This window comes from Schistocerca piceifrons, chromosome 1 (genome assembly GCF_021461385.2).
Source record: "Schistocerca piceifrons isolate TAMUIC-IGC-003096 chromosome 1, iqSchPice1.1, whole genome shotgun sequence".
Taxonomy (NCBI): Eukaryota; Metazoa; Arthropoda; class Insecta; order Orthoptera; family Acrididae; genus Schistocerca; species Schistocerca piceifrons.
In genome coordinates, this window is record NC_060138.1 from 365887187 (window position 1) to 365906475 (window position 19289).

Here is a 19289-nt window from a genome sequence, read left to right on the forward strand (position 1 = left end):
AAGTCAATGAGATCGGCCTGTAAATATTTATGTAAGTGGTTGCATCCTTTTTATACACTGGCCATATCTCAGTGATTTTTAAAATTTCAGGAAAGAACCCCTGGCCATTTTATCTGTTTATTAAATGTGTTATTGATTTTATTAATTCATTTTTGCATTCTTTAAGCAATGTAGACGATATGTGATCCCACTCATTCAATGTTTTTATTTTGAGTTTTGAGATTGTTTTCGTGACCTCGTGTTCTGTTACAGTTATTCGCTAGTGTAAGTATATTAGCACATTACAGCACATTCTGATTACATTCTAGTTCAACGTTACTAAAAACAAACAGACATTACTTTTATTTCTCAAAGCCATGCTGACACTGCTATAAATAGCTTTCTTCAAGCAAATGCTGAAATTTATTTGGAGCTAGAAGAAATGAAAAAAATTGATGCACATTGTTGTAAAGTGTATGCCAAAAGCAGGCACATCAGGTTAAGTTAATTCTATCAGCAAAAATAACATAAAAGTTGGATGTAACCTAAATGCTGCATAATGATTGAGTAAGATACTGGAATTTGTTTCTACATGTTACATTGATAAGACGCATTATTAAAATAGAGCTAATTGTAAGTAATCCTCCTACATCCTTAATTATAACTTAGCTCCTTGGTATTGTTGGCACCCTGGAATAAATGAGAAAACAGTAAAGATCAGAGAAAAATAGCACAGTATGGAATGGTTCTATGTGACTGATTAAAGAAGTGACTTGGGTCTGCAGCTTATTGGCTTATTCATAGAAGTAGTTAGTAAGTTTGTTAGAAAATTTCTGTTTCGATTGTTACACTACTGAAAGTCGTTAATTTAAAAAAAAATAAAAAAAAATATTAACTCAAATTTTTTTGTAGTTTTCGTGGAATACACACACAACCAAGGCAAAATAATTTTATGTGTAGGAGTACACTGATGCAGCAAAATGTTCAAATATGTGTGAATTCCTAAGGGACCAAACTGCTGAGGTCATCAGTCCCTAGATTTATGCACTACTTAGACTAACATAGGCTAAGAACAAAACACACACACACACACACACACACACACACACACACACACGGGAGGACTTGAACCGCCGGTGGGAGGGACCACGCACTCTGTGATGTGGCACCTTAAACCGCGCGGCCTCTCCATGCAGCTCTGATGCAGCAGCCATAAAGTTTGTAGGTCATATCAAGGAATTGGTTAGGCAAATTAATTACAATTCCTAGTAACGCTATTAAACAGCTAACATAAGTTTATTAATTTCATGATTTTATAAAAAATAAAAGTGAAAAAATGATCAAATGTTTTGTATATCTCAATATCAGTATCTTACTACTATTAAGAGAATATAGATCAAGAGAAAGCAGATGCCTTATAATTTGATACTTATTTTACTTTTCCAAAATGGAAGAAGGAATTCCACAGTTTCTACACCAGTATAACTTTTTAAGTGCAGCATCTATAGACATCATTTACATAACTTGCAGAAGCTGTCAGGAGAATATTTTCAATTTCCTGTCACATCACTAATAAAGTTTTTCTTGATTAACCTGATTACTCTCAAACAATTAAATATTGTGGCCCCTCAACCCATCCCTATTCAAAACTAAGCTACATGATAGCTTTATACCTCATTTGTCCATTTCCCACTCTTCGTTTGGCTGTGCAAATTTGGACAAAAATCCATTTTGTAATTTGTAGAAGTCTTCCTTTTGCTCTGCTCAAATGTTTGACCAATAGGTACTTAAGAAACAGACAAAGAACTTGGGAGATTTGTTGACCCACATAAAGTATTTTCAGGTAGCACAAAACAGTTGTTTGTAATTTGATGTACATTTGCTTCAATAAATTCAAAGGATTGGTTTTTCTAGTTATGTTCTGAAAAATGTTTTGTGTAAGAAAATGATAGTAGTATGAATTTGTGATCCTGTTGACTATTAAAACATATAATCTCTTGTTATTTCACATTTTTTGCAGTATCATCAATGGATTTGCACTGCCACTGAAGAATGAGCACAAGCAGTTCCTTGTTAAAGTGCTACTACCACTTCATAAAGTAAAATGTCTCTCTCTCTACCACGCACAGTTGGCTTATTGTGTTGTGCAATTCCTGGAAAAAGATGCTACCCTTACAGAACCTGTGGTGAAGGGGTTACTGAAGTTCTGGCCTAAAACCTGCAGTCAGAAAGAGGTCAGTGATTGCATAGTTGTTAATTTCTGAATATTGTTGTTAAGTGGTTTGTCAAACGAAGACCATGAAAAATTTCTTGAAACAGTAATTTCTGAGTCACTTAAAATTTCTGTTGTAGTCCTTAACTTTCTCAGTAGTCAGTACTAATAGGTGCGTGCGAGTGTGCGTTTTCTGAATTATCAAAAAATTTAAAGTTTTTTGTGGTATTTTACTTTCTTTCTAATTAAGACTGGAATAGGCACTATGAATATGCTAGTTTATACCTTAAATAAAATACTCATCAGCAGGTTTTGAAGTATGTTAAACACAGGTAATTGTTACCTCAAAATTCAGTTAATGCCTGTAGTTTTGTGTAATTGTTGTGTAAGCTGCTTCGATAGCAAGAAAGCAATATTAGTCTCGTTCAGAAGCCATTCAAGACAAAGTGAGTGTTGCAATTAAATACTACACTAAATGTAAAATCCGTTCTGCAGGATACAGTGGGGGGGGGGGGGGGGGGAAATTAATTACAAAATTTCTGCTGTGTGTGGACTGAATGTCATGAGTGAAGGTATTGTGCATCAGTGATGTTATTTGTTAAAGAGTGGAAGGACAAATGTTCAAGATGATGGCAGAAATGGCTGACTGTCCACTGCAGTCAGCAATGAACTTGAATAGAAAAAGTTAACGAAAATGGGCATTTCACAATATCTCAACTGTTGGACAACATACTGCAGATTGCTAAGAGTGGTTTGCATTTTATTGTGACTGAACAATTGCAATACCACTTGTTCCATGCTCATTGGATTCCAAAAGCCGTGAGAATCAGAAAACTCAATTACAACATTTCTGAGACTCACACAAATTTTTGAGCATTTGTGCTGCACTTAAATATTGTGTGTTGGTTTTATTTGGTATGCATCTCATACCCTTGATCAATATTCCAATGTTTTGGAAGCATTGTCCTTCTTAGACTTGTTGCATTTTGTTGATGTCCTTCTAGTGAACTGAAGTCTGCCACCTGCAATGCTGAGCCTGTTTGATTTTTCCACTTCATAGCTCCACAGATTTTTCTGCCTAGATATTAGTAATAGTTTGCTAATTCCATTTGTGACTCATTGATATTGTAGCCATAAGATATTACATTATTGCGTCTTGGAAGTTGAAGTGCGCATTTTTGCATTTTGACAATTTAAAGCAAGCTGCCATTCTTTGCACCAGTTTCAAATCTTACCAATAATTGACTGGATACTGGATTCGCGATGATGATGATGATGATGATGATGAGAGAGTTAGAATTGTGTGTCGGGTTATTAGTATGCAACCTGAACACAGCAGGGCTCCAGCACTTTTTCTAGTGCACACTTGAAGTGACTACTACCCTAACATAATGTGCAGTATTCTCCCTACCAGGAAATCCTTAGTTAAGTCAATAATTTCATTAGACACTCTCTATATGATCGTACTTCGGTTAATAAGCATTACTATGGCAATCAGTCGAATGCTTTTCAGAAGTCACAAAACACATGGCCTCTTATGTAGTAAGTGTGCGATGCCCACAGTATGCTAGTAGGAGAATGGTTGCTCAACAACTCTTGTGGAATGGTAGTTGATATTATCAAATGCGATAATGTAGCCCTCTTACAATGTGTGAACTGAAGATAAACCAATTCTTAAAGATGGCAGTGTTCATTTCTGAATGGTAATTGAATCAAAAGTTGTAAAATAAGTCTTTGTTGCTTGGTATTTATGCAATCAGTTCCAATACCAAGACAAAACATTCCTTAGTTATTAGCCACAATGAGCTGAACACATCAACTTTCAGGCTACCATTTCCCTTTGAGTTCTCCCAGATGTATTTCTTCCTGTAATTTTTGCAAAAACTCAGTTTCATATTGTGAAATTACTTGCTTATGTTCTGTGTAACACAATATATACATTCTATATAATAGAGGGAAACATTCCACACGGGAAAAATATATACATTGTAACTAAAATCTTGGAGTTGAGAAAGCTATATCCTATTCTCCCATATTAGACTTTTTGTTCATTACACATTCTGAATATTAAATCCACAGTTTTCATAAAGTGTAAAATGGATGATCGAAGGCTTCAATTTTATGATGAAAATTCACTTTGAATTTCCTAACTGTTGGAAACACTCCTCCGTTGTAGTGTACTTGTATACTACTACTTCATTAGAATCATTCATTTAATTGCCACTACTTTACCTTCTACACCACTTCAGTTTTCAGTTTTTAAAGTTGAGGTATTCCTGATATTTTGCTTTGCTCTCTCTCTCTCTCTCTCTCTCTCTCTCTCTTTTACTTTTCTAATATCCATTGTGTGTCCACCATACAGCAAGAAAACTACCACCAGTGATGTTACACACTGGCTGTTGTTGTTGCTGAATTGTAAATTCTACATCTACGTGTGATTACTCTGCAACTCACAATAAAGTTCCGGGCAGAGGGTTCAGTGAACCACGTTCAAGCTGTCTCTCTACCGTTCCACTCTCGAACGGCGCTTGGGAAAAACAAGCACTTTACTTTATATGTGTGAGTCCTGATTCCTCTTTATTTTATCATGGTGATCATTTCTCCCTCTGTAGGTGGCTACCATCAGAATGTTTTCGCAATGAGAGGAGAAAACTGGTGACTGAAATTTCATGGGAAGATCCCACGCAACAAAAAATGCCTTTGTTTTAATGATTGCCACTCCAATTCACGTATCATGTCTGTGGCACTATCTCCCTTATTTCACAATAATACAGAATGAGCTGCCGTTCATTGTACTTTTTTGATGCCATCTGTCAGTCCCACCTGATGCGGATCCCACACCGCAAAGCAGTACTCCAGAATAGGGTGGACAAGTGTGGTGTAAGCAGTCTCTTTAGTAGACCTGTTGCACCTTCTAAGCATTCTGCCAGTGAATCAATCTGTGGTTTGCTCTACCCACAACATTATATTTGTGATTGTTCCAATTTAGGTTATTTGTAATTGTAATCCCCAAGTATTTAGTTGAATTTCCAGCCTTCAGATTTGTGTGACTTATTGCGTAGTCGAAATTTAGCTGATTCCTCTTAGTACTCATGTGAAATAACTTCACACTTTTCTTTATTCACTGTCACTTGCCACTTTTTGCACCATACACATTTCTTATCTAAATCATTTTGCGATTCGTTTTGGTCATCTGATGACTTCACTAGACAGTAAATGACAGCATCATCTGCAACCAGTATGAGGGCTACTCAAATTGTCTCCTATGTATTTAATATAGATCAGGAACAAGAGACTGCCTATAACACTTCCTTGGGGATCACTGGATATTACCTCTGTTTTACGTGATGACTTTACATCTATTACTATACTGTGACCTTTGTGACAGGAAATCACAAATCCAGTTGCACAACTGAGGCAATATTCCATAGGCACGTAATTTGATTAGAAGACACATGTGAGGAACAGCGTTGAAAGCCTTCTGGAAATTTAAAAATATGGAATCAATTTGACATCTCTTGTCGATAGCACTCATTACTTCAGGAGTATAAAGAGCTAGTTGTGTTTCACAAGAACGATATTTCCTGAATTCGCACTGACTATGTGTCAATAAACGATGTTCTTCAAGCTACTTCATAATGTTGGAATACAGTATATGTTCCAAAACCCTTCTGCAAATAGACATTAGTGATAAGGGCCTGTAACTCAGCAGGTTACTCCTACTTCCCTTTTTGGGTATTGGCGTGACTTGAGCAATTTTCCAGTCTTTAGGTATGGATCTTTCTGTGAGGGAGCAGTTGTATATAACTGCTTAATATGGAGCTATGGTATCGGCATACTCTGAGAGAAACCTGACTGATATACAGTCTGGATTGGAGGCTTTGGCTTTATTAAGTGATTTAAGCTGCTTTGCTACTGAGTATATATAGTTCTACGTTCCTCATCTTGGCAGTTGTTCTTGATTGGAATTCAGGAATATTTACTTCGTCTTCTTTGGTGAAGGAGTTTCAGAAAACCATGTTTAATAACTTTTCTTTAGTGGCGCTGTCATCAGTGACTTCACTATTGTTATCGCACAGTATGGTATTGATTGTGTCCTGCCTTTGGTGTGCTTTACATATTACCAAAATCTCAATGGGTTTTCTGCCAGATTTTGATACAGTATTTCGCTGTGGAAATTATTAAAATCATCTCGCATTGAAGTGCGCGCTATATTTCAAACTTCTTCAGAACTTTGCCAGTTGTGGGGATTTTATGTGCTTTTAAATTCAGCATGCCTCCCTCCTATTTTTTTTTTTTCAACACCAATCTGACCTGCTTTGTGTACCATGGGGGATCAGTACCATCATTTATTAAGTTATGTTGTGATATGTATATCTCAATTGCTGTCAATACTATCTCTTTGAAATAATTCCACAACTTTTCTTTACTTACGTGATCAGATAAGGAGTGAAGACTGTCTCTTAAAAAAGAGCATTTTATCAGCTTGTTTAAATAGGTATACTTTGCATTTCTTTTTGATGGCTGTAGGTGTTACGGTATTCAGCCTAGCAGCAACTGCGTTGTGGTCACTAATCCCTGTATTTCTCATGATACTCACCATTTGTCCAGGATTATTTGTTGCTAAGAGGTCAAGTATGCTTTCGCAACCATTTACGCTTCGAGTGGGCTCATGAAGTAATTATTCAAAATAATTTTCTGAGAAAGCATTCAGTAAAATTTCTGATGACGTTGTATGCCTGCCACTGGCTTTAAATGTATAATTTTTCCAGCATATCGAGGGTAGATTGAAGTCGCCACCAAGTGGGGTACCTATTTGAAATGAGACTCAAGTTTTCTTTGAACTGTTCAGCAACTACATTTTTTGAGTAGGGGAGTTGGTCAAACAATCCAGTTAATGATTTAGTTTGATTGTCAGGTATATCCTCTACCCACACTATTTTGCTGGAACTATCTACTTCAATTTCACCACAAGGCAAACTACTTCTGACAGCAATAAATACTCCACCACCAACTGTATTTAATCTATACTTTCTGAATACTGTTAGATCGTTTGAAAAAACTTTCGGCTGAACTTATTTCCGGCTTTAGCCAGCTTTCTGTACCTATAACTATTTGAGCTTCAGTGCTTTCTATTAGGGCTGGAAGCTCTGTTTCTTTCCCAACACAGCTACAACAATTTACAATTACCATACCGATCATTTGCCTCCTGTGTGTATTGGACTCCTTACCTATTAAGTGGAACCCGGAAACCCACCACCTGATGGCGAAAGTCAAGGAATCTGCAGCGTACAGAGTTACAGAACTGCCTGAGCATTTGATTCAGACCCTCCACTCGGCTCTGCACCAGAGGACCACAGTCAGGCTTCCTTCCCCTACTTGGCAGCCATGTTCCTAAGGGGCCCCATTACGTGCCTAACGTTGGAGCTCCCAATTACTAGCGAACCCACCCTCTGTGAATGCCCATCTTACAGGCTGAGAAGCTTCCTCTGGAAGAGGGTGGACAACTGCATATGGCTTAGAGACATCGTCAGCCACCGATAACACCTGAAACCTGTTCGTCAAACGAACCGGGTGGGCTCTATGATCAGCCCCTCGGAAAGTTTTTCACTGCCTGCCAGACTTTGGAATGGTCTCCCACTCAACCATGGGTGAGGGGTCAACCTCAGTGCAAACAGTACTTGTGGCGATCACAGCAGTGGACCGATTGGGGGATATGTAGGATGTGCTCGACGCCCCTCACATCCCCCCCTTCTGACCCCCCACAGTGATGCCCCTCGGCAGCAGCCTCAAGCTGTGTGATGGAAGCCAATGCAGCCTGGAGCTGTGTGTGAAGGGTCGCCAACTTGGCTCGCATCTGTAGACAGCAATCACAGGTCCTATCCATTACTGCAGTCGTAAAAATATCTAACAAACGAACGGTATACTCACCTTATTAGCAGCAGGAATTCAGAGTGCTCTCTCACTGACAGTCTATCCGACACTGAGCTACACTAAACGAAACAAACGAAAGCCTATACGATACGAGGGTTGATATAGAGGTCGATACCAATGGTGGTACTTGTATGCTACACTGTTATTAAAATAAAAGGTTGTGCCTAGTAAGCACTCGAACACACAAGATATTACAAAAATAATCTAGTAATTACACAGGTCACTCCTGTTGAAAGCTTGTAGAAATATATGACAAACGAACGGTGTACTTGCCTTACTATCAGCAGGAATACGAGGTGCTCTGTATTGATGGTCTATCCTATACTAGAAAGGTTTTGTGGATGAAGTCTGTAGTCATCTGCAGATTAGTAGAGAACTGTGACTTGATACCTGGGGAGACATAACAGGGTCAGGGGAAAAGGGGGATACGACACATAATCTTAACTGTTGTGTTTCAGGACAGCAGTTTTAGTAATTTTAAATAGCGGCTAGAATCATCCAATAAAATATAGTTTCTCAAGTCTAAAATTCACATCAATTTCCAAATAGAAGTGTATAAAAATAGTTACCTCCAAATACTCCATTAATTAATATATTAACATTAAATTTTATCTAAACTTGCATACAGTTGTATTATGTTCCATCCTTATTTCTGTGTAAATCAGTCTCATTTATATCCATTTTTATTTTACAATAAAACAACCAGTGAACAGCTGTAGTTAGCTTTCTATTCTGATAAACTCGCAGTATAGTGGACACTACTGTACTAGCGATCAGTGAAAGTGGTGCCATGGCGGGGAACAATGGTCTTTTCCCGTGTGTGCTCTATTTTTGTAATTGCCAATGAAAGACCTTTAGCACACCTTAGGAGTGAAAATGTACACTTTCCCACAATGTCATTGTTGCAGTAGTTACTTTCCAAATACTTTTGTTCTTGTTTTTTAGTCAGTACAGCTGTTCCAGTATGGAGTTGCATTATATATGTGTCGGATTTATTGTGACAGAATTATAGAAGAAATTAATTCTTGTTTACAGTACATTAGCAAAAACACATGGAGCTTTACTTTGAACAGTATAGGGGACATGTGCTGAGGCACCAGAAATGGAACTGTTTCCAAGAAAAAATAGTGAAAGAAGAACTGCAACTGACTTCAACATTTTGTAGGAAGATGAGATTCATCACAGAATTTTCTGGTCATGTGAAATACTGTGTGTGTCAAAAGTAGCAAATACCGTAATCGAAAATCTGTGTTATAACTTTGAAAGGACGCCCCAGGGAACTCACGGTTCTTTCATAGTTAGTGTGTATCACACAAGGGACCTGTGAGTTATTGTGGTCATTTCTTCCTTCCCGGGCTGTGTTCTCTTCCCTGTGCCCTGCCTTCACCTTTGCCCCCTCCTACATCTCAGTTGGTGTCCTTCCTTAAGTTGGCCCAGCTTTTCTCCTGGTTGTGTCCCCCCCATTCCCTTCTCCACGAGTTTTTGTCCCCCTTTGGGGTTTGACCTTCTGACCGTCCTTAACCTGTTGTTGCCCTTTGTTGAACTTAGTAAGCTAGTAATTTGGGTTGTGGGTCACATTTTCACAGTACTTGCACACTGAGATAGTGACAACTGCAGCAAGTGACAGGGACAGTCAAATTTAAATAACCAGTTCTGTTAATAATAAAAATATTCATTGTATGTTAATGGCTTGTTGTTCTTTTTCTTTCTGTGGTGTGGTTCATCTTTCTATAATTTTCTAGTTGATGATCGGGTTACTACTTTAATAACAATGTGAAATCTGGTGGACTTTCTGCAGAATTACTCATGTATTTTCAGTCATTTCACTTCACAATACAAATCTGTAAAACACACACAACACGTTCTCCATCCTTGCACTTCAGACTCATACCACCAACTCCCAAAAGAACAAAAATGTTTCTCTATCAACATGTAGCAAAGAAATTAATGTCATATACCAATCTATTTATGCAAAATAATCCTTGGGGCATGCATTTCATAAATAAAATACAATTAATTGTCTATCTTTTTTGAGACATCCATACTGATCATTGTAACTACTTTAAGTATTTATGTTGACATTTAAACATTTTGTAATGAATTTTTTGTTTTTGTCTTCATCACAGTATCGTTCGCTTTATATGATCCAAGGTTGGGTAGTACATTTATCTCGCTATAATCAGTTTTATTACAACCTCCCCTTCTAAATGTTATCTCCATAGTGTGAGCCAACAGGGGAGGAATACCTTACTTATTATTTTCAGCATATGGCCTTACCATCTCTTGCATCTTTTAGTTGATGCCATTGTCGTTTTCATGTTACATTGCTCACACACTAGCAAGTCTGTGTGGTGGGGTCATCATATACCCATTAAGTTGAGCCCCTTGGAATCACAATTGTGATAACTGAGTTGCTGCAACTCCATGTATTCCAAGGAGTGGTTGCTTGTTATTCTGGAGCCAGAAGGCCCATGCTGTGGCTGGATGGCGTCCCCGGATAGAGCTCCTGATAGGAGTTGGTGGCCTCAGGGTGGATGCTTTGCGTACGAAACTCATTAAGCTCCAAAAAATTGGCCGTGCTTCAACAGCCCTCTCTTTAGTTGGTAATTGGTCCTTTAACATTGATTCTTATGATACTGCAGCCTTCCCTTCCCTGGGAGGAGGACCAGGCTCACAGACTTGGGCTGAAACCCTTTCCCCAGTATCTGTTCTGAATGAGGACTGATCGAGACACTTTGACCACACACCAAACCATTATTTTTCATAGAAACTATCGAAGACCAGTTTGATGAAGTGAACTTTCTGAGCAAGATGTTGTCGAGTTCCGTGGCAAATCCCAGTGTTCATAACTCCTCACCAGAGAATAATAATGGTTCTTGATGTTATTTTTCATGGAGACCTTCTCCTTCAAACTGATGAGGAGCTCCTGGCCAATCTGGAATGGTGGGACATTCATTTTTTTCACCATGTTCAGAAAGGCCATAAGGATGATTGCTTCAGTACAGATGCATTTATTCTTGCATTTGGGGGGATACCCTCTCAGAGAAGATCAAGGCTGTGGTTTATTGGGTTGAAATGAAGGTGTACCTCCTACCACAGATGAGGTGTTTTCAGTTTTTGCATTTGAGACACATCTTCCTATTGCACAGCATTGCCACATGTAATCAGACTGAGCCACAGCAAATAACTTTGAACAAATACCTTTTCAATGTGACCCATCAAAGTTGTGTGTCTCCATCTTTCTATTTGAATTAACCACATACACATTGCATTAAATGCAGTTATTTTTCACGTAATAAATAATAATTTTAAGATAGTATTTAAGAAAGTAGGTGATAGATACTTGAAATGGATGGAAAACTTGTTAGAATTAAATGTCAGTATTATAATGCAAATGCACTTTCCATCACAAATCTGGCTTTCCTTTACAAGAATAACAACAAATCAATTGTCAGTAGCTTGCCTTGTCCACAGTGCAGTTGAGAATATGACACAGGTTCATTACATCTTGTATTATTTATGTAGATGGACCAAACACACCATAATGTCTATCATTTGGAATGATCCTTTATGAAAGATGGTGTAAATCTTGCAGCATGATATTTTTGCCTGGGAATATCTTGCAAGCACTGCTACACTTTACATTTATCTAATTATCACCTTGCTCAACAAATTGCACCATTGTTAATGCAAAATATTAAAATGTTGAAGAGCACACCATTATGTGACATCATTCAACCACCTCCTCCAATTCAGTCTGTCAGCAGGACACCTTGTTTCACATAAAAGGTGTTCGAGAAACGGAAACGAGGCCCACCTGCCAACCTTTATCAAAACTGTCCAATGGGTCAGCCTAGTGCACATTTGCTCTCATAGAAAAGCCATTACAGAAACAGTACAACAAGGAAAAACCTTATAGGTCATCGAGTCTAAGGACTTCCTCATTTGTTGGCTGAATAGTGCACTTTTCATAATAATAAATTACAACATCCTCTGAAAGACTGCAGACTTGACAGATATGATTGTTTGAAGTTCTTAAGTAAAGGGCGGAGAAAAATTGTCAGGAAATTTTAAACCTGGATAGCTGATGCCAGTAGGAACCAAAATTAGTGATGATGTGTTGGTCAACAACGCAGCATTTTTAAACTACAAAAACTTGGCGCCATGTGCTTCGATTGGCCATGGAATTGTCCTGTTGCCATTAGTTGGTTGATGGGCAGCACTATGGTTGTAGGTTCACGCATACAAACATCCCTGGCTCCGTCATACTGCCCGAATGCGATACACATGTGTCGAATAGCTCTTGTTGTTTGTCTCCACCTCACATCAGAGGCATTCACATGTAAGCTTCTCTTCGGAGCACACACACGTCACCTGCAATTTAGTCATACAGTAAGCATGGCGGTACAGTATTCGTTTGAAGAACAATGAGATATGGGTTTTCTTTATAGACTAGCTGACGTAATGTGTGTGGTTTTTGCGACGTGTTGCATGAGATCCCAGCTTCCCCGCCAGTGTGTTGTTTATTGACAAGTGCATCTTCCATCAATACGGCCTTTACAACACTCGAAACGTTCGTTATTGGGCAAGGGGAAATCCTCATGTCGCGTGTGTCCATGGACGCCAGGAACAATGTTCACTTAACATTTGGGCAGACATTGTTGGTGATCATCTAATTGGACTGTTCCGTCTACCTCCTCAACTTACCAGCTCAAATTACCTTCACTTCTTGCAAGAAACTCTACCCGGCCTGCTGGAAGATGTTCTCCTGGACATACGGCTACACATGTGGTTGCAGCATGTTGGGCACCCGCACATAAGTCTTGCTGTGCTCGGATATTTATATGAACTTTTTGACGGCCAGGTAATTGGCAGAGGTGCTCGTAGGATATGGCCCCCACAATCACCAGACCTCATGCCATCTGACTTTTTCCTGTGGGGAATCTCCAGGGTTCTCATTAACCAACTCGGACATTAACCACCTAGAAATGAAGAGGAATTAATGGATTGCATTCAACATGCTGCCAATCGCATCAGGGTAGTGCCAGGAATCGTGGAAAGAGTTCGGCAATACACCGTTTGATGTTATGTCAGAGGGTCGCCCGTTCGAGCACCTGCCTCAAGTAAACAATATCCTAGCTACAAAAAGGGCCCTTTTCAGGGCCAACACAGTCTGCATATTTGGCATATATATATATATATATATATATATATATGCCAAATATTTTCCTTTAAGAACAGAATGGAAAAAGAAATAAAACAGAGTGTTTCCTTAAAGTTCATACTGCTGGACAGAACCCTGAATAGGAGGCTCAGAATGGATGTCAGACATGGGCTCTCAAACCCAGAGAGAGAGAGAGAGAGAGAGAGAGAGAGAGAGAGAGAGAGAGAGGAAGATCCTTGGCGTCTCTCTGAAAGACAGAACATCAAAGCCACATGGCGAGGCTGAAAGACGACATATGGACAGCACGATCTATCACATGTGACCCCTACATCGGCAAGGGACTCCCAGGAAGACCTAAATGCAAATGGTCAGACTTATTCAGAAAACAAGCAAGAAGACGATGGGTCAGCATAGCCAGAAACAGAATCGGCATAGCCAGAAACAGAATCGGCATAGCCAGAAACAGAATCGGCATAGCCAGAAACAGAATCGGCATAGCCAGAAACAGAATCGGCATAGCCAGAAACAGAATCGGCATAGCCAGAAACAGAATCGGCATAGCCAGAAACAGAATCGGCATAGCCAGAAACAGAAAGGAATGGAAAGAACTAGAACTACTTCTAAGTGATCAAGTGTAATTCAATATGTAGTGCACATTAAGTGTGGTACCTTCTTACGCGGACTAAGTCACTGGGTGAGTTACTCCTATTTTTAGGAGGCCTTTGTCCTCCTTGGGACAACACAGGCTATTTGGCAGAGATGTAAATCTGCCACAGGGGCTGCTTTTGCTCCACTCACTAGTTTCCTGCTTTCATCTGTGTTTTACTATAATGTGTCCATAAATTTTGTGAAGATACCAGTGAATAAAAAATTATTAGTTACAGTTTTATTTTCATTGTGCTTTATTTAATTCTTAGTTATTGTTGTTGTGGTCTTCAGTCCTGAGACTGGTTTGATGCAGCTCACCATGCTACTCTATCCTGTGCAAACTTCTTCATCTCCCAGTACCTACTACAACCTATATCCTTCTGAATCTGTTTAGTGTATTCATCTCTTGGTCTCCCTCTTTGGTTTCTACCCTCCACGCTGCCCTCCAATACTAAATTAGTGATCCCTTGATGCCTCAAAACATGTCCTACCAACCGACCCCTTCTTCTAGTCAAGTTGTGCCACAAACTTCTCTTATCCCCAATCCTATTCAATACCTCCTCATTAGTTACGTGATCTACCCACCTTATCTTCAGCATTCTTCTGTAGCACCACATTTCGAAAGCTTCTATTCTCTTCTTGTCCAAACTAGTTATCGTCCATGTTTCACTTCCATACATGGCTACACTCCATACAAATACTTTCAGAAACGACTTCCTGACACTTAAATCTATACTCGATGTTAACAAATTTCTCTTCTTGAGAAACACTTTCCTTGCCATTGCCAGTCTACATTTTATATCCTCTCTACTTCGACCATCATCAGTTATTTTACTCCCTAAACAGCAAAACTCCTTTACTACTTTAAGTGTCTCATTTCCTAATCTAATTCCCTCAGCATCACCCGATTTAATTTGACTACATTCCATTATCCTCGTTTTGCTTTTGTTGATGTTCATCTTATATCCTCCTTTCAAGACACTGTCCATTCTGTTCAACTGCTCTTCCAAGTCCTTTGCTGTCTCTGACAGAATTACAATGTCATCGGCGAACCTCAAAGTTTTTACTTCTTCTCCATGAATTTTAATACCTACTTCGAATTTTTCTTTTGTTTCCTTTACTGCTTCCTCAATATACAGATTGAATAACATTGGGGGATCGGCTACAACCCTGTCTCACTCCCTTCCCAACCACTGCTTCGTTTTCATGACCCCCGACTCTCATAACTGCCATCTGGTTTCTGTACAAATTGTAAATAGCCTTTCATTCGCCGTATTTTACCCCTGCCATCTTCAGAATTTGAAAGAGAGTATTCCAGTCAACATTGTCAAAAGCTTTCTCTAAGTCTACATATGCTAGAAACGTAGGTTTGCCTTTCCTTAATCTATTTTCTAAGATAAGTCGTAGGGTCAGTATTGCCTCACGTGTTCCAACATTCGTACAGAAGCCAAACTGATCTTCCCTTAGGTTGACCTCTACCAGTTTTCCCATTCGTTTGTAAAGAATTCGTGTTAGTATTTTGCAGCCGTGGCTTATTAAACTGATAGTTCAGTAATTTTCACATTTGTCAACACCTGCTTTCTTTGGGATTGGAATTATTATATTCTTCTTGAAGTCTGAGGGTATTTCGTCTGTCTCATACATCTTGCTCACTAGATGGTAGAGCTTTGTTAGGCCTGGCTCTCCTAAGGCTGTCAGTAGTTCTGATGGAGTGTTGTCTACTCCCGGTGCCTTGTTTCGACTTAGGTCTTTCAGTGCTCTGTCAAACTCTTCACACAGTATCATATCTCCTATTTCGTCTTCATCTACATCCTCTTCCATTTCTATAATAATGTCCTCAAGAACATCACCCTTGTATAGACCCTCTATATACTCCGTCCACCTTTCTGGTTTCCCTTCTTTGCTTAGAACTGGGTTTCCATCCGAGCTCTTGATATTCATACAAATGGTTCTCCTTTCTCCAAATGTGTCTCTAATTTTCCTGTAGGCAGTATCTATCTTATCCTAAGTGATATATGCCTCTACATCCTTACATTTGTCCTCTAGCCATCCCTGCTTAGCTATTTTGCACTTCCTGTCGATCTCATTTTCGAGACATTTGTATTCCTTTTTGCCTGCTTCATTTACTGCATTTTTATATTTTCTCCTTTCATCAATTAAATTCAATATCTCTTCTGTTACCCAAGGATTTCTACTAGCCCTCGTCTTTTTACCTACTTGATCCTCTGCTACCTTCACTATTTCATCTCTCAAAGCTACCCATTCTTCTTCTTCTTCTTCTTCTTCTGTATTTCTTTCCCCCATTCTTGTCAATCGTTCCCTAATGCTCTCCCTGAAGCTCTCTACAACCTATGGTTCTTTCAGGTTATCCATGTACCATCTCCTCAAATTCCCACCTTTTTGCAGTTTCTTGAGTTTTAATCTACAGTTCATAACCAATAGATTGTGGTCAGAGTCCACATCTGCCCCTGGAAATGTCTTACAGTTTAAAACCTGGTTTCTGAATCTTTGTCTCACCATTATATAATCTATCTGAGACCTTCCAGTATCTGCAGGCTTCTTGCATGTATGATTCTTGAAGCAAGTGTTAGCTATGATTAAGTTATGCTCTGTGCATAATTCTACCAGGCAGCTTCCTCTTTCATTCCTTAACCCCATTCCATATTCACCTACTATGTTTCCTTCTTTTCCTTTTCCTACTATCGAGTTCCAGTCACCCATGACAATTAAATTTTCGTCCCCCTTCGCTATCTGAATAATTTCTTTTATCTCATCATACATTTCATTAATCTCTTTGTCATCTGCAGAGCTAGTTGGCATATAAACTTGTACTACGGTAGTAGGTGTGGGCTTCGTATCTATCTTGGCCACAATAATGCGTTCACTATGGTGTTTGTTGTAACTTACCCGCACTCCTATTTTCCTATTCATTATTAAACCTACTCCTGCATTACCCCTATTTGAGTTTGTGTTTCTAACCCTCTAGTTACCTGACCAGAAGTCTTGTTCCTCCTGCCACCGTACTTCACTAATTCCCACTATTCTTAGTATCTTTCATTTATTGTGGGTTATGAAGAAGTCTTCTGTCAAAGACTCTTCTTATCAGATTAATCATAATTATTGAGAAATTTGAATTAATTTAATACATAAATATCCTTCATGTTAAACAATATCTGAAACTTTCAATAAATTTGATCAATTGCTCATTAAATTTATGTAAATTAGTAAAATAAGATATCATTTTTTGTATTTACTAAATTTTTGTTCCTTACAGGTAATGTTTCTTGGAGAAATTGAAGAAATTTTAGATGTTATTGAACCAACACAATTTGCGAAAATACAGGAGCCACTTTTTAGACAAATTGCAAGATGTGTTTCCAGCCCTCATTTTCAGGTTGGTATATGTATAATGGCAGTTACAATGTATTTTGCGATTGTCGACTATCTGAAATTTACTTTGGTTTCATTTAGTGATCTCTTTAGCAGCAGAATTTGATGGTATCTGCTACTTTTTGTTAAATTAAGTAATCATAGTAGTTATGATAAGTGTCCTCTGGAAATAAAAAAAAAAAGTTACGTTTTGTATGATTGTTATGTTTCTTAAATTTTGTTAGTGCTATGCATTCCATGTGTCAGGTGAGTACCACTGCGCAGTGAGTGTTGCTAGGGGTTGTTAACAAAGTAAAAGTGTGGCTGTTGAGAGCAAATGAACTTCAGGTATTGTTTGTTTCAAAACATTGTTGGTACTGGCAGAACAGTTCACATATATTCTGTAAGTTACAGACCACATTGAATAACCCTTGTAAGTAAATGCTACACACGTTTCAGTTCCACAGTAGATTGTATTTCAGTTGCAGCAATATAATGAAAAGGATAGTTGCCGCTCGGCATATAGCGGGGATTCTGAGTCACAGAAAGGCACACAAAAAGACTGTCACAAAGTTCTTCCATTGTTTGATTTTTTATTTCAGTTGTGCTATGCGGAGGCTAGCAGTAAATACAAACAACACGTATTGCTGTTGGTGTGCAACGTCATTACTTACTGAGTTCCCTTTGAGCTTATCATAACAGATGCCTTCTCTTTTAACCCAATTTGCCTGTATATCCAATATTCATTTTCTAGTCAATTTCTGTGGCAATTGCATACATCACTGTATTCTATAATAGGATTTTATCTCGTTTTTATATTCATTCTGAAATGCCCATTGTTGTTATTGTCAGCTTTTTTATTTATGTATTCCATTTTTACTATTATATTTTTCCGATTAAAAGCAACATCTACATACACACATACCCCACAAGCTGCCATGTGGTATGTGGTGGAGGGTATCTTGTACCATACCCAGTCATTTCCTTTTCTTTTCTACTTGCAAATAGAATGAGGGAAAAGCAGTTGTCTACATGCCTCCATACAAGCTCTAATTTATCTTACTCTCGTGGTCCTTAGCAAAATGGCTTTGGCCACAACGGAATCATTTCGCAGTCAGTTTCAAATAACAGTTCTCAAAATTTTCTCAGTAGTATTCCACAAAAAGAACATCATGTACATTATACCTACTGGTAACGAATTTAGCAGCCCACTTCCGAATTGCTTCAATGTCTTCCTTTAATATGACCTTATGGGGATCCCAAACACTTCAGCAATACTCAAAAATGGTTTGCACAAATTTCTATATGGGATCTTCTATGTGGATGAGCCAACTCCACTTAAACTCTCCCAATTAACTGAAGACAACCCACTTGCCTTTACTACAACTCCTCTTTCATACTCATCACATGTCGCATCACTTGGCAGAGTTACACCTAAATATTTAATCGATGTGACTGTGCCAAGCAGTAATGTTGTATATGAATATTATGGGATAGTTTTTTCTACACCTCAGCATTAATTTACATTTTTACTTTCAGGTACACTATTAGAGAATAAATTTAGAAATTGAGTACACTCCAGGAATAATAGCTTCTTTTTTTTTTTCTTTGTTTGTTGTCTCCTGTCTTAAGAATTCTTATACAACTCACTCCAAAGCTTGCTCAAAAAGGACCTAACCTAATTCATCATGTTTTTAAATCAATCTTTTCTCAAAGTCTCACTTCTTTAAAACTTGCTCTTCCTGAGCTGCTGCTTACAAATATGTCCCTGCAGATATTTGCCCCACTATATAACTACAGGGTGTATACGACCCGGGACAACTGGGAAACCCGGGAATTTTTTCATCCGGGAGAAAACCGGGAAAAACCCGGGAATTTTTCATTGTTTTAGCTTTCAGTTAAATTTTTGTGATTTCGACTGCAGAACTGATACTGTAGCAATAAAATATAAACTAGGGGGAAAAAGTAAAACTTTAGTGGCAA

At 38.5% G+C, this 19289-nt stretch overlaps 1 protein-coding gene across 2 annotated transcripts in view; it reads left to right on the forward strand.

Annotated features, from left to right (window-relative positions):
• LOC124785919 (serine/threonine-protein phosphatase 2A 56 kDa regulatory subunit epsilon isoform) overlaps positions 1-19289 on the forward strand; it is a 277259-nt gene that overhangs the window by 207929 nt on the left and 50041 nt on the right. For both annotated transcript variants that reach the window (XM_047254221.1, XM_047254220.1), the window contains exons 7-8: positions 2000-2213; positions 17212-17331. In XM_047254221.1, the coding sequence (XP_047110177.1) occupies positions 2000-2213; positions 17212-17331 (334 nt within the window). The remainder of the gene's footprint in view (positions 1-1999; positions 2214-17211; positions 17332-19289) is intronic.